The sequence below is a fragment of the Struthio camelus genome, chromosome 5, assembly GCF_040807025.1.
Source record: "Struthio camelus isolate bStrCam1 chromosome 5, bStrCam1.hap1, whole genome shotgun sequence".
NCBI classification, from domain to species: domain Eukaryota; kingdom Metazoa; phylum Chordata; class Aves; order Struthioniformes; family Struthionidae; genus Struthio; species Struthio camelus.
The window spans coordinates 54,044,578-54,061,113 of NC_090946.1; the positions used below are offsets into that span (position 1 = coordinate 54,044,578).

Sequence of the window (16,536 nt, forward strand, 5' to 3'; positions counted from 1 at the left end):
GAATGTTATGAATTTCCCATCTTTTGAGAAAGATGGGAAAATCAGGGCTAAATGCAATACTGAAAGATCTCCTCTAACCCAGAAAGTTGTGAGGTTGATACGGGACAGGCGGTGAGACTCCTAGGCTCGTTTTATACAGGTTAGTTTAGATTGTCACAATTGCTTGCACTTCATACCTGTGAATCAACCCAAGTTTTGTCAGGGAATATTTTGACAGAATGCCATTTGAAATGAGAAGGAGCTTTCAGCTTTCGCCGTACCAGCAAATAAGGGAGTTCACATTTAGTAGTAGCATAAATCCTTGGAAAGTTACCTGAAATCAGGGGCACAGAAAGAAGCAGAGGAAGCGTTTCTCTTGTTTCTGTCTCACAAGTTGTTGTTCAGTAGACAAAATGAGTTCAGTGTCTCCGCATTCATGTACATTCTAAAGGTAACTATTAGTACTGTTTTTTAAATATCTTGCAGAAGTAAAAAATATATTGAGTTTAGAGATGAGTATGATTACAACGCATCACAAATACAACAATTCATTTTTTTTTCAGTCTAGTAGAAAACAAACAGTGTTAACTAGTTTTGAGCTCAGCCATGCTAGACTCTATTCATTTGGACAGAACACTGGACTGAATCTGAAAAGATTTGTGTTCCTGCTTCCGAGATCCTTGTGACGCTGGACACTTAGTCCTTCTGTATCTCAGTTTCTATTTTAAATTGAGAATGGGCAAAGAGTCGGCCCATAACAGACCGCATTAGACATACCGGCAGCTATTCTGCAAGAAGCTAAGCACCCCTCCTAGACAGAGCAGCTGTTTGAGATACTGAGAGATTGACTTTGAGCATGTCCAGGATTGCTTAGTTTCCAACATTTCTAGGCAGAAGTGAAGTTCATAATAATGTTCAGAAACATCTCATTCCATCACATCACAAAATAACAGGGTGCATATTTCCTAACTCTTCATGATCGCACTTCACACATCCCTAGGAAGTTGTGAAGGTTTTAAAGAGCAAGCCCAATGCAACATGCAGGCAATCAGAAGCAGGGTTTGTTTGTCTTTCTCCCTTTTCTTTGGCCATTGTATGTGTGATACATTCTCCTTCCCGTTTCTTTGGCCATTGTATGTGTGATACATTCCCCTAAATAATTTTATTGCTTAGGTTTTTTATATCTTAAATTATGTATATAAAAAAAAAAAACTTTTACTTTCTGAAAGTGCATTTTTAGAAATGGATTCAGAGTCCAGTTTTCTAAGGCACTGAAGGTTAAAATAATCGTAATTTATTGTATGTGTCATTTTTTGAAACAAAGGCCACTCTAATATATTCCTTTACATATTATTCAGCAAGTACAGGGGTACTAGTATCTGTTGTAGAATTGAAATGCATCTTGAAAGCAATTTTTCCATCTGCCTGGTAGTCTGACTCTTGCTAGAAAAGCTTCTTGGACATAGCATTATGGTGTGTTGAACAACAGGGAGGAAGAGGAAGACATCTGTGCTAAATGCCCATAAGTCCTTTAGGGTGCTATCAGTCTCAAATACTCTGAAGAATACTAACTGTTAGTTCTTTCTGTTGAGTCATCTTCATATACTTAGTTTGTTTCAGGGACTACTGAACTTCCTATCAATAAGGGAAAAATGATCACTGCAGTAGCATTTACTATTAAAACTGTTATACTGTACAAAAATGAGATTTTTTTCCATGTGAAAATAATTCAATGACATTTGTGAGGTGTACAACTTCTTGCCAACGCTTCTAATTTAAAACATTATCTGTCTGAGGAAAACATATGTTAGAAATTTTTAATTCAGTGATAGGAAAGGCACTAATGAAATATGTATGTATGAATTTTGTATCACATAAGTTTCCTCTTTCTTGAAATGTGATTAAAAGCCAAACATCTGGATTATGTTTAAAAAGATTGAATTTCCAGTTTTCAGAGAGATTCAATCTATTTTGACACTGTACACTTAGCCTTAACATTTTCAGTATGCTGTTAACATTACTTGCTATTGTAAAAAAATAAGTCCAGGTTTAAACAAAGTTGGACTTCTCCTAATGCTAAAAATATTTTTTGAAATAGCTGTTTCTGTATCATTCATACAGCCATAGTTTATGCTGTGTCAGCATTTCCATTATAAATTTTCTTCTGAAAGAAGCTGGTAGTTGATCATAAAAATTTTTTGACTTGAGGGTGTTTTTTTTTTATTATAAAAGTACTAATTTTTTCCTAGATCAGTTTTGAAAACTGAGCATAAAATTCTTAACAATTTTCAAAATTCAGCTTAAAATGAGATTACCCAGTGTTAACACAAATAACGGCATTGGGATGGTAACTTTTGCATTTGTTTTAATAAGAGACTAATTTGTACTAGGAAAGTGAATAGCTATTCACTGTTATGTCTCTTCAAGAGTTCAGTATATGTCTGTCTGGAGATGATACTGAGTAATTAACTACATAAATTTCTTTTTAACATACTTTAAAAATAGTTTTGATACAGTACATTATAATTACATTGCTGTAGGAGAAATTATGATGGTTGCCAGTATTTTAGATAGTCAATGAAGATGTTTTAGCACTCCTTGTGGATCTGCTGAGTGGGCCAACTTTGACATAACTCAAGGGAAATTATAGGAAACAAAACAAAGAGCACATTATGGAAACTATTAGCTTTCACTTTACTTAATACAGTACAGTATGTGCATGTAAAATAAAACTGGTATTTTTCATTATAACTTTGGGGCAAATTGAAAAATCTGCTGTCAGCATCAGATTGTGTCTTTCTGGTCAGTACCTAGATGGACCCTCTAACAGATAGGTGCATGTTCTCCCATGCAGAAAAAATTTCAAGTACTTCAAAGATCATGCTGTTACCCTGGATACTACAGCTAATGAGAACTTGGATCCACAAGTTCTGAGGTTTGAGACTGAGCAAGGTGAATGTAGTGTGTGTCTAGTCTTAACTTGAGTAGGGATGTGGCCGTTCAGCAGCTTGCAGAGATTCCAGACCTGTCAGCAAGGCCAATACTATTTTTCTTTTTTCATAGTTGACAAGGCATAGTAGCATGACATTACAGGAGTCAGTGTGTCTTAAATGGAGGAATACTGGTGCCAGCAGGAGCCGAGAACTCCTTTATGGATTTTCCTGGCCTTCGGCAGAGACTTTGTGGTCTTGGTCTATCCATGTCCATCTGAGGATGTACTTGGATTTCATTTTCGCTCTTCTTGCAGTGGGGAACTTCTCCCATGAAACAATATAGGAAATAGGGGAGAAGACCCTAGAGATTTTCTACCATCAAGCATATCCCAGTAGGTGTGGCTGGAAGAAAGGATAATTTATTTGTCCCTTCTCAGTCAGACTTCTCTCGCAAGAGGCTGTTACTGACTGCCATTAGCATTCTCGCTGAGTAACAGCGAAGGGAGGACCTCAGAAGAGTCACTCTGTGAAAGATAAATGCAAAGGAGTGTCCATTTCAAAATAAAATGATGCCTGTAACACACCGTCTAACAGTAGTAGGTGCATTTGGAATTAAATCTTTGTGTAGAGGAGTTCCAGTTTTATGTTTCGTGCATACTTCAAAACTAAGCACAGCTTAGCAGAAGGGAGGATGAGTTGAGATCTTCAGGTTATAAATTAGTTTCTTTGGTTACTTTCTCCATAATATTATAATGTTGTATTTTATTTTGTAAAAATGTAGCTATATTGGATTTGGTACATATAAGGTCAGCATTTCAGAATATTGTACCTGGGGGAGGTGCAGCTTCACCTTTTTGTTTCCAGGACAAACAGTTTCGCTACCATCAAGTACATTTTCTAGTCAGTAGTGGGCTAACTACCCTCTACACTAATATTCTGGAATCCTGCTTACCCTGTGGGTTTCCCTCAGCAAATATACATGCACACTAATCCCAAGATACAGTAGATACTAAGTCCTAAAGAGCGCTATTTTTATCTTACATCAATGCTTTTCCAGGCAACTAAATAAATGCAAATTAAGGTAAATCTAAATTTGATGTTTTAAGCATGCCTATCGATTGTATTGGTATTAGTTTGTGGCAAAAGTCACACCTCTGCTGCAAGGTGTGAAAAAGAAACACGATAATCAAAGCTCTAACAGTATTGTTGCAAGCAATGCAGGATGAATCTCAGAAATTTCTTAGTATATCATCAGCCAAAGTTCCCAGTTAAATACATAATCTACCAGATCAAGATACTGGTATAACTTGAAATGCACCAACAGCCTGGCCTCCCCTGAACTGCATGATAACCTGTATTGTGGGCCCATATTCTAACATCATCTGCCAGGGTTTGTCTTCGTTTGTAGATGGGCCGCAGTTATCCATCTAAGGGAATCTTACACACCTGCTATTTGATTATCATTGCTATAGGAATTCAAACTGCTATATTTTGGCTATATGTTCTTAGCAATTTAATTATATTTAAAATCTGGTTAATAGTGTAGTAAATAACTGGTATTGCTGCAAAATTGCATTCTGAAGGTAATGGGATTGAATTTCAACACAAGTTGACACTCAATTAAAATTTCCATATATCTAGTGAATTAGCCAGTTCTTGGCTGCTATGTTAGGGTGGATGTCTTCCTGCTTAACTGAACACTGAGCAAGAGAGGCAAAGTGCGTAATAAAGCCAAATCAAGACTTAATATACCCACTCAAATTTTTATTGTTTGTATCAAGTAGTAAGCTTGCAGAACAAACTCAGGGTGCGGAATGTAGTTGGAACAAATTTAAAATAATCAGAATTTAAATGAAATTCCTCTATATTTATAGTAATGAAGCTAAAAAAAAGAGAAGCCCTTAAAACTTCTTACTGAATTACGGCCATCAGCCAGTAGATCCATGGGGCTTGTTCGGCTAAAAGCCACAACAGACTTTGTAATGCAATGATGTAATCTTGGCTTTGTGTCACTTATATTCAACCTAAAAAAACAATTTTCCTGAATAGACAGGCTGACAACAATATTGTTCAGTGTTGGTTTTTATTTGGATTGTTTCCAAATGGTTCATATGCCTCCACAGTAACACACCATGCCTGCTCAAGTTTTCCTCTGAATTCCTAAGTTTCCCTTTTTTCTTGTATTTTATTTTGCTTTTAAAGTCCCAGTTATGTTTGTGAAACTAACCAGCTTGGCCACAAAATTAGGATGTATCTTGCAGAGTGCATTCATTTTACTTTTTGCATATTTTTCCTGAGGTCATGTCAAGGTTAGTTTGAATTCCATCCTACATTAAGACTTCTTTCACAGCTATTTAGCTCTGCAGCCTACTCCCCGCTGGGGTCTGCCCCTTGGGCACGTCAAAGCTTCAGACCTGACAAATCACACACAGATGAAGCTGTACAGTTTTTTAAACAGTTTCATCAGTAACGTTTTTTTCTTTACACTATACTTTTTTCCACTGGAGTTTATTCTCTGAATTGCAATATCCTGAAGACTGATTTCCGTATGGAAAATTCCCTTTCACAGATGAGTTGTAAAATAGAAATGGCATTGTACAGTACATGCCACTCAGAGTCTTCCAGAAACTGAAAGTACTGCAGATACTCTTAATTAGTAACAAGCTATAGCTCCTTGTCTAATAACTGTAATTGTATTGTTAACATCTATTTGCACAGAAAAGCCTAAAACTATAAGGGCTGATAAATATTCAAAATTTATCATCCATATTGTGAACCTGTTAGTTATGCTGCAGAGCTGTTAGTTGCTCACAGGAACAAACTTTCTGTCATCTCTGGGACTACTCAGAGGAGTAAATGTTCATCGATGTCAGGAAATGAGTCTGCTTTAACAGCAATCCTTATGGGACTTGAGAAATTTTAAGTGGGTGTATATGTGTACATATATAATTAGCTTCACAACTATATACAAGGCTTTCACCACCTACGTTCATGCACAGACACACACACCCCGTGTATATATCAGCGTGCAGAAAACAGTTTGAAGTGTATATTGCAGCTTGTAGGTGAAAATGAATTTTCTAAAATTCTTAGCTGTAAAATGCTATCTGCATTTTAGCGTTTTGTGAAACGAATGGTGCAACACCATTTCCCGTTTAATTGATGAAGTTAAAATGCTTGGCTGCTAATGAGTGTATTAGCAAACAATATACGCTTAACAAGCTTAAGCAGCTCAGGATTTTAAAAAGCAGCTTACTGTCCTCCTCATTTTTATAAGACAAAATGTACTGCCTTCTACAAATTGCTTGATCGACTGATGAAGTACTATAATTATAGTTGTATTGCAGTTTTGACAAAGCCACAATAACAGATTGTAGTTTAGTCCCCACTCTAGGCACACAACTCTTTGCATTACAAAACCCAGTTTTACTGGTCTAATTCTTACTGAGAACAAAAGGCACCTGGAGATGTTAACTGTATACTAAAAGAAAACTTGGAATCTAGGAAATAATAATATTGAAGCATGACTTTTCTTCTTGCAGTTAGTTCATTGGGAATGGTATCTAATGAAGAGTTGTCTAAAGGGTTGCTTGTTTGGAACTAATTAAAGACAGATATCCTAAATAGAAAAAGGATCATGGGAATTACATTAGGTGTCTGGAGACTTGTTATTCTTTTAGTACTCTGAGTAGATTGTGGAAGTTGTTAGGGATTCGAGAAATAAGGCAAGCTAATAAAAAGTTCTATTTTTCTGGTTATTGGCCAACTATTGTATTTTTGTTTGCAATAAGATTCGTGCCAACAGGCTAGAGGCTTGAATAAAACATTTAAACATTTGTGCATTAACACATTATGGTGAAAAGAGAGTCTTGTGCTTTCACTCAGTGCATTTCAGCCTTCAATTAATGTGAAAGCACTACAATGCCTATGCAACTTCTCTTGCCTAGTGGTGCACCATTTATCATTGCAGTTTTACATTGACCTTGACACCCACTTCATTAGAATAAAGATTGTCTACCATTTAGGTTACATTGTTCCTCTGCACAGAGACCCCATGCAAATTTCTGTTCAGATAGAAGAGCTGTGAGCCTGTCAGAGGTCATCTGCATTAAATGATTGCAGCTATTTTCCAACTGCTTCTTTTCATTCTACTCAATTCAGGCTAGGAGGATCAATCAAGCCCTCTGCCTGAAACAGTGGGACTGCTGGGAATATAACTGTTTTTGGTAGTAGTGGATATGCCCTAAACAGTATTAAATATTTAATATAAATTCATTAAAGGGCATACAAAGTCTTCAAAAAGATATTACATTTATAGTAAAATTTAAAGGGTCGGGATCACCTTCCTTAAAAAAAGGCAGAACAATGGGTACTGACTGCATAATTTTTTAACGTAGGCAAAATTTAGTTCATGAAGTTACTTAATCTTTCCTTCAACATATGTATTTCACTGGCTGCTAAAAGAAGGGAATCTATAGCAGAAATACAATCCATATTTGCTACTTTCTGAAGCAAAAAAGCAAGATGTCTGTGGGGTTTATGACAAAAGTGCCAAGATTTGTTTTCTTTTACCTGCATGCGCACACACATAAACATGTATTTTACTATTGTGCTTATTTGTGGGGGGGGCAGTAAATGGAAATAAGTTAGCGCTCTCCTTCATGAGTTTTCTGAGTGATATAATTGGAATTAAATTATTAATGGGAGATACTTAAAAAAAGATTGTTTTATGATCTTCTATTAGAGAATTTGCAATTCATTTTAATATTTGTAGTTTGATTTATATTAAAGATAATGCAATCTATGTCCAATTAACAATACATAGCCAATGTAATATGATTTCCAGATCATGCAAATGGAATAAGCTAGAAGAGGAAAAACTGATTCTTAACCTCAGATGTAATTTACTGTGTGAGTTCTGGCAATTTTAAATGACATTGCACTTTTTAATTTTTCCAAAGGCTCAGCAGCAAATTTATCCCAATCAAGAAAGCCTATTATTAATTTACAAGGACAATTGTAGGAGTCTTTATAATTTCCCTGTGCAATTATTTGCCATAAATCGCTAGTAGTGAAATACATGAAGTTTGCAAGAAACAGCAACTGCTATTTATCTGCACAGATCACTCAACCAAGATCTTGAATGTTGTCCAGAGGTTCTAGCAGTGTCGACAGCATAAGAAATATAACCAGGCTTCTGGACGGTTTCTAAAATGTTTTGCACTGATAGTACCAAAAAGGTGGAAGCTTTAAGAGCTATTGTGAAGGGGAGGCTGGCCTCTAGCAGATTCCTTCACTTTGCTTGTATACAGCTGAGCTTTGGACCCTGGACTTTGGAATAAAAAGACTCTTTGTTCATCACTGAATGGCATTAGGCATGGGCTTCCTAAGGGGCCACCATGAAGCCTAGCATGAAGAGTGCAAACATTATCCAGAAAGCAAAGTGGGAATGTGTGTGAAGAGATGATGGACAAATATCATTACATATGCATTGCTATATGTTTATATATATTTATATTTCGGGTGTGGTGAATATGCTTGTGAAGTTTTTATTACTCAAATTTATGCCGGTAGTATGTATTCTGTGAATGTGTGCCAACAGGGACTATAATGCACATATAGAGATTGCACACGTGTGTGCGTGCGTTTCTGTCTGCAGCAACAGACTCATTCTAACAGGCACGTTTTTAAAATGTAAAGATAAAATCAAGGTGCAAACAAAATTGCAGGTCACTCAGTCCTGATGAGAGTTGTGTACTATACAGTGTCGTTTGACTGAAGATGCATTTTTAGTATGTGAGTGGTGGAAAGCAGAACATCTACAAATAGTACACCCGTATTCCAATAATGGAGAAAGTTCACTGGCTTAATTCTTCTGTACTTCGTAGCCATAGCTCCACTGTGTGTTCAGTATGTCTAGTCTCTTTTCACTATAACCAACAGAAGCACCATACAAAAGTCTTACAATGGATGTCTTAATCTCTCTGTGTGCTTTTAGAGCATTATTTTGAATTCCATCATGCAGGCTTTTTTTCTTTCCTCTTCTGAAGTTTTATTACAACAACAGAATTCCCAGGGAGCTTTAGGGGCAAGGTTCGCATAATATTGCCCTAAAGTTTTGCTCGAGGGGTGGAATCTCTACCCCAGTCCTGATCATCTTTTTGTGATGTTTCTCTTTCTGAAAGATGCAGTGCGCAGTCTTACAGAGTTGTTAACTGTGTACAGATTTTTTTATTATTTACCAGACAGCGCACATCTACGAACCTTTCATGATGATTTCTTTCTCTGACCTCTCAGTGACTAGGCATCTTGTTCCTTAACACTGAGGGAGGCTGAAAAATGCTTGAGTTGCTCAATGTGTGCCTTCTATACCAGTTTCAAAATGGCTTATTCTTCTGGTTTCCATGGTGACAATTAACACTGTTACAAGGCATTGTTCCAGTCTCCATTTGGGCAGAATTTTCGGGTGTGATTTTTCACACAAAAAATGTTTTATATAATTTTTAAAGCAAAAAAAAAAAAAAAAAGCGTAGCTTTAGTATAAAGTGTCAAAAAATGTGTCTCAATCAAGCCTGCTTAGATTTCGTAGAGTATTTTTATCAGGGAAAATAAGGTTTTAACTTCCTTTGTTTTGGAATTCAACTTCTTGTGGTTTAAATATCCTTGCCAAACTTATTCATGGATGAACGTTACTGCCTTTTTTTAAACTCCACTATTTTTCTTCTGAGAAATACAGATCATGTGGAGTGAGGGGGAAGAAAAAGTCAAAATTCTTTAGCTTAGATATCATTGTTTTGTATTGCTTCAGGAACACAAAATCAGCCATGCATGCACACAGCTAATCATGCTGTAAATATTTTGCAGTTTTTCCAGTATGTTTTTGTCAGTTTTTGCTGTGGCAGGTGTTGTGGGAAATTAAATATATACTCATTAATTTATTATTACGACCACTGTGAGAAATCCTGTGACTTTAACTTTCTCAGTCTCATTTTTGGCTATTAAATAGTAATCTATATCATTGCATCCACAGACTGTCACAATAGAGGAGCCCTTGCTCACTTAAAGCAGGGGAAAGAATGAATCTGAAGATTAAATTATCTTCTCACCACAGGATAAAGTAGTCCTACTAGACTAGGGTTGTGCAGCACTGATAGAGCCGGTAGCTAATTTTGTCATGCAACTGCTTAGAGTGTAGGTGTTTAATGGATTAAAAAATAGCATTAGCAATAGCATCTAGTGCTATCAGTTCTTAAACTGTACCTCCTGTACATTAAGCTCTTCTCTTAAATTAAAATACATAGTGCATGTTAATTTCCATAAGTGAAACAATACTGACTCTCAGTTACATACCAATACATCTAATAACGAACTGAATTCTTTCGTCTTTTACTGTTACAGTATAATGTATTTTCTATCAATCAGCACTTCCGTCATGCTTGTTTATACAGTAGGTTACACGATGAAAAAGACAGAGAGTGTACATAAAATCTAGCTTATTTATTTTTTAATGTAATAACCTTTTATAATATCTGTCACTCTATTTGGATTATGCTGCACTGAAGAATTATTTTATCTAGTCCAAAATTAAATGAAACATTTTATGTTAACAAGAGCATTGCAGTTAAGAAACATATGCAACATAGTTGATTTCTTTATCAGTCCTACACTGTCCAAGAGCATAACGAACCCCAGTCTACTCCGCAACGACTGCCAGCCTGTAACAGGTGAAGAGTGTTAACTAGCCGTGTCTGCAGCCATGTCACACAGCTAGAGGACTCCCTCAGTCTATTAATTCACTTGACAAAAGAAAGGGAGTAGCACAAACTGGATTTCTGTGCCTAGCGAATTGGACTCTGGATTCCCCTTGATATTACATGTACTTATGGAAATAATTATGCAAATCCTTTTCAGCTATATCATCTTTAAATAGAAATCAGATTACATAAAGAAGATTGTAATCTCCTCCAGTAACCGTTCCAGCTGAAAAGGCAATAATATAGGACCAAGAAGAATACTTGTTGAACGTTTTAGTCCAATAAAACGGTGTTACCTCTTGGCTGATCCAGTTCCTTAGTGCCAAATCTGACTGTTTCCTAGTATTGCACGTTTTTAAAACCATAGCCTCAGTATGCCATGTACCAAAAGGCAAGTCCTTTGTGAACAATTCCTTGTTTTTGACTATGCATATTCATGTAATTTTGGATACGCAGACACCTGATCAGTGTTCATTAATAATGAGAAATGGTTTAAATCACCTCATTTAAAACATTTGCTCTATGATCCACAAATGACTAATATTTGCTGAAGTTTACATAATACAAATGATGTGCATGTGTTGTGTAAATGAAAGATTAAAATATGAAACTAACAATATGCAAACATATGCATGGAAATGCTGAGGACCTGTTAGCTGAAACAGTGATTTCACACCTTTCTTATTTTCTTTAAGCTGTCTCCAATTGTATTTTTGTTTTGTTTTCCTACAGAACATGTTCTTGGATCTGGCAGAGGGACCCATGTTTTAAACATTCCTTATTCTAGCTTAACTTTTTATACTTAGCCTATTTATTAATATTTTCAGTATAAGCTACTACAGCATTTTCTTGGCTGACTTTAAAACAAAGAAAGCTTAATGTTCAGGATGTAATTAATTTGCTAATAGCTGTGTATAATTTACGTATGTCTTGTAAACACCTTTGTAAGAATAGGTGCTGAATTTTCTTCTTTGAATAAAAAGTGTGATTTTGGCCATATCAGAAGTCCTATTTCTATAAGTATGCTGTGCATAAGAGCAAGAGGGAATTAACTTAACTATATGTAATGTATGTATATGAGTGTATGCCTGTATGTTAAGTTTTATTTTCTGATTTACTGTACCAGCTGCTAAAACGTAATTAATCACTGCAGAACTATCATATGTAATACTTAATGTAGGATTTCAGAGAATCAGGGTTTTAAAGAGATTCATTTACCAATTTTCATGTAGACAACAATGCATTTTTAAAAAGTACAACAACGCGTTTTTTAAAAGTATGTAAGTAATAAACAGCTAAATACTTAGAAAGTCATATTAAAGTAATTTTGGAAGAGACTTCTGTTTTTAGTTCTGTTTCCTCTGTCCTTTTTTTTAGATGATAAATAGCCATGCAGGAGATAAAGGGGAGTTGCAAGTTGAAGAAAATATTGGACTGTCTGAGCGTTGTGGCTGTTTAGTTTGTGCCATTTCGCTATTCCTGTTGGTTGATGCAAAAAAAATCAAGTTACTGTTGTTCTGGGGCAATGAAGTTATGTTTAATTGTTTTTCTAAGGTGAAGCTCTCATGTTCTCTCATGCCTTAGTTTTTGAGGCCCATATAGAAGGCAGAATCCGGAATGAGAAAGAGAAGAAATAAACGGTAGAGGAAGCATAATTATGAAATTATTTTCTTGTCCCCCACCCCCCCCCCCAGTAGAAACAATCAGTGTTTCTTGCTGAAATAACACATTTAAAAAATAAGATACCAACTGATTTGAGTGAGACAAAGGCAGATCAAGCTTCAGATGAGGGAGTGCTAGGAGATCTGTCCAGTATTACTATATGCAATCGACTGCCTTCATATACACACCATCCAGCAGACAACCTTTTTGGTACCTAAATCTTGTCAGATGTGTCATCAGAAGGTTGTGTGCTGAAAGAAAGAAAAAAAAGGAAAAGGACGGCACCATGAGCATGATCATAACTGGGCATGTAGAAGTAATGTTTAAATTTTTATAGAGAAAACTCTTCTCAGCAGCTAATATTATCTTTTCTTTTCATTTAGAGATACAATGTAGAAATGTCAATCAGGCTCCCGAAAAAGATGGAACTGCTTAGTAAGGTTGAAGCTCTGAAGAAAAGTGGTGTTTTACTACCAAATGATCTCCTTGAAAAAGTGGATTCAATTAATGAAAAATGGGAACTGCTTGGGGTATTTGCATTTTTATTACTGTTTGTGGGTTATGTGTACATTTTTGTGTGTTGAAGTACACTGTCTGTCTGATTTCTAATTTGAGGCACAAATATCTCTCTCTTTCAATTCGGCACGTACATTTCAAACAAGCTACTCATGCTATTATGAAAACTCCATAGTATTTTCCTCTTCTGTTGATTTTTTTTTTTATTCCATGCTTGTCTCCTGTCTGACTTTAATAATTTTAGTTCTTTAATACATAAAAAATGTAAGTAAAATATGCCATGTATTATGGGTATGCACCAAGTCAACTATAATGCAGTATATCTGATATACACTGACTGTCATGCTTGAGTGAGTGTTAATAGAATTTATTCTGAAGGTACATGTTAGAGACATCTACTGTTTAACTATTTACTATACCCTTAAGATGAAAAGTGGGGTTGTCACTGCATATTTCAGGTCACACTGATGGCTCAAAAACAAATATGCAAATTCAGTACAAATCTGAATACCTGAAGCTAAAAATACAGCCAGGGATATGTTTCATGCTGCTGTATTCAGCTCACTTTTGACAAAAGCCAAAAAAAAGTTTCATGTAATTCATTTCACGCTATGATGGGCTGGGTCTCAGCCAAAGAGTGAGATACAAGAATCTGGCAAAAAAAGCAATATAGTGATTCTGTTACCCGGAGACCAGTGATGGCACCGTGCAGGAGACACTATTGTCCTATTATGGTAAAACAGCTGAGAGAGAGAGGTCAAACTATATATTTTTCCATCCACTTCTCTCCTTAATTGCCTTCACTTCAAATCAAGGGTAAGATAAATTTATAAATTACTTTAAATGATTAATTATAGATGTGTGATATTAGCCATACAGTTATATTGCATAATTTTGCATGCTATTATCTTAGTTTAAAAAACATTTCTAATATATTACAAGTAAGCTATATGTACAACCTGCCAACATCATTTCAAATACTGACTTGTGTCACTTTAGCTCATTTGGTAATGCAATAACCATTTTATAGAGGGTGGGGTGTTTTTGGTTGATCACAGCTGTTTCTAATTACTTGATTCTATAAACGTAGAAATTGTTAGAAAATGATAGAAGTTGTCTTATACCTAGTTAGTTTATTACTTGTAAAAAGTAATATACAGGATCACCAGATGCATTTTCACAGTATTTGAACATGAGTAAATTTACTATTAATAAAAAACAAGTCTTACTAACCCATTTTTTAAAATATAAGCATGATAGGTTTTTTTTTTCCATTTTTGTTGTAAGCCTTACATTTATGACCTTTAATGTATTTAGTTTAATTCAGTGGCACTGATTACAGATGGTAGGTTATAAAGCTTTGAGATAAGCAACTGATCAATAATTCTAAAAGTCTAGAAATACTCTTTCTTAAAAAAAAATCATTTCTCAGTATGTTAAAATCAAAATATACCTCTAGAGTAAATTTGCTATTAATTTCAGCATTTACAGAGAAATAAAAAATAAGTATTACTGTTTTCCTGTTAAATGCAATTTCATGAATAATAAGCAGAGTTTGATAGAGTTTTCTTTAATTTAATAAAAAACTCTGCAGAAACTAACAGCACTAGGCATACTGTTTTAATTGGCATGATTACGTTTTAATTGGCATGAAAAAAATTAAAGACAAGGATTTTAACTTCTAACAATGGTAAAATAGAGGGATATGGTTTTTAATATTACTTTCATCTAAGGTGAACAGTGTGGAATGGAAATACATTAGAATGAAATGTCAGTGGTGCGTACAGTTTAATCTGTGAAATTTTGTCCCCTGTGCTGAATATTACTCTGTCTCAATTGCATATTAAACAACCCTATCAAGGCAGGCATTGGCATCTGCTGTGCTGACACAAATTGTGAATTAAATGAAATTGATGTCCTCTGTCGTATATTTATGAAGACGGACCATTCTCTGAAGTATTCTGTTTATGAAGAATTTATGATTGCAAACTGTTCCAGAACAAAAAAGTGGCAATAAATTCTTTTTTGTGACCCTACCCTCCAAGGGCATTGATTTCACCTCCTGCTGCTACTTTTGTTACAGCATAAAAACAATAGCTAGTGCTGGATTCCACTGAGGGTCTTCAAATTATCAATATTTGCACCGTGAAAACAGAAGGGTGTTGCCAAGAAAGCATGTTTTCCAGTTATGATCTCCTAAAGATGTTATTTACACAATGCTACATAGTAGATTAATGTCTGTTGATCTAATTTTATTTGTTTTTTAAAGCTTATTTTTGGAGGCTAATTTCATCATTATAATTTATATTCCAGTGACTTTCTAAAGCATGTATTTTCAACAGACAGCCATACTGGGTCACCAAGAACTGTGTCTTCGTGTTACAATTAACCACTGCTAATTATCGGTTTAAAAGGTTATTGGATGTGATTGTCAGTGTATATTCAATATTCTACAATCAGTAACACAGATCTAGCGCTCATAATAAGTGTCAGACTGACAGCCTCTTATAGGTCAGATAAAATACTGCTTGGCATAGAAGAGGCAGGCAACAGTATATCTCTCTTGTGATATTAAAGGATTGTCTTTCAAAATACCGAAAAGGAAGGTAACTTTCTATCCTTGGCCCCTTCATCATGCTCACAATGTCCACTATCAAAATGTTATTCAGTGGCTCTTTTATTAGCAATACTACCTTGAAAAGCTGTAGGAAGTCAATTTCATTAGATGAGATGTGAATGTTTATTCTGGTCCATTATTTTTCAAGTGGATGCTTAACATGGAGAACTTAAATCCAAATGTAGGTACCTAAATGGCCAGCCTGAGGTACAGGAACGTTGAGGCTGTGCAGTTTCTAGCCTGTTGGTGTCTGAGTGAGTTCATCCACTTCTCAAAGTAAACAAGGTCTTTTGTGACGTAACTGTTCCTGTACACAGCCTTAGGGCTACAAGTTTGGAAAGCATAACCTGACAGCTCATACCTCAAAAAAACATTTTAGTATTTCAGTATTTACTTTAAAAAGTAGACTATACCTTGGGTAAGAGTTTAGTGAATTCAGTGCTTATGTTTTCTGTTTTCGTTGCCTAGAAATCAGTAAGTCTTATGGTCATAGATGTATAAGGCAACTGACAAGTTCTGTAGACTTACTGTACACAGTTATGTACCGTTTGTCTTCTTTGTCCATAGTGATTCTTAATAAACATTGTTTTATCATGCTTCCAGCAAAGTCAGTGGGCTTGTCCATTGAATGCAGATAGTACAGCACTGGGGCATAAGTGAGAAACAAGGATACAAAGAATGAAATTGATTGAAACAAAGATACAAAGAATGAAATTAATTGATATTAGTAGTAATTTAAAAAAAACATCTCTAGTAATCTAACACACGCTTCTTGTTTCACACTAACCTGTATATGTTTTGGTGCATAAGACTAATCTGTGTTTTCTTTATCTGATGCATTAGAAAACCCTAGGAGAGAAGATCCAAGACACAATGGTAGGGCACAGTGGGTTAGGTCCACGTGACCTGCTTTCGCCTGAAAGCGGCAGCCTGGTAAGGCAGCTGGAGGTCAGGATCAAAGAGCTGAAAGGGTGGCTGAGAGATACGGAGCTTTTCATCTTCAATTCCTGTCTGAGACAAGAAAATGAAGGAACAATGAACACTGAGAAACAACTGCAATATTTTAAGGTAATAA

The 16,536-nt window shown here is 35.5% G+C and overlaps 1 protein-coding gene across 3 annotated transcripts in view; it reads left to right on the forward strand.

The window, feature by feature from the left end:
• AKAP6 (A-kinase anchoring protein 6) overlaps positions 1-16,536 on the forward strand; it is a 292,996-nt gene that overhangs the window by 226,771 nt on the left and 49,689 nt on the right. For all 3 annotated transcript variants that reach the window (XM_009669920.2, XM_009669919.2, XM_009669921.2), the window contains exons 10-11: positions 12,712-12,858; positions 16,305-16,529. In XM_009669920.2, coding sequence (XP_009668215.2) covers positions 12,712-12,858; positions 16,305-16,529 — 372 coding nt within the window. The remainder of the gene's footprint in view (positions 1-12,711; positions 12,859-16,304; positions 16,530-16,536) is intronic.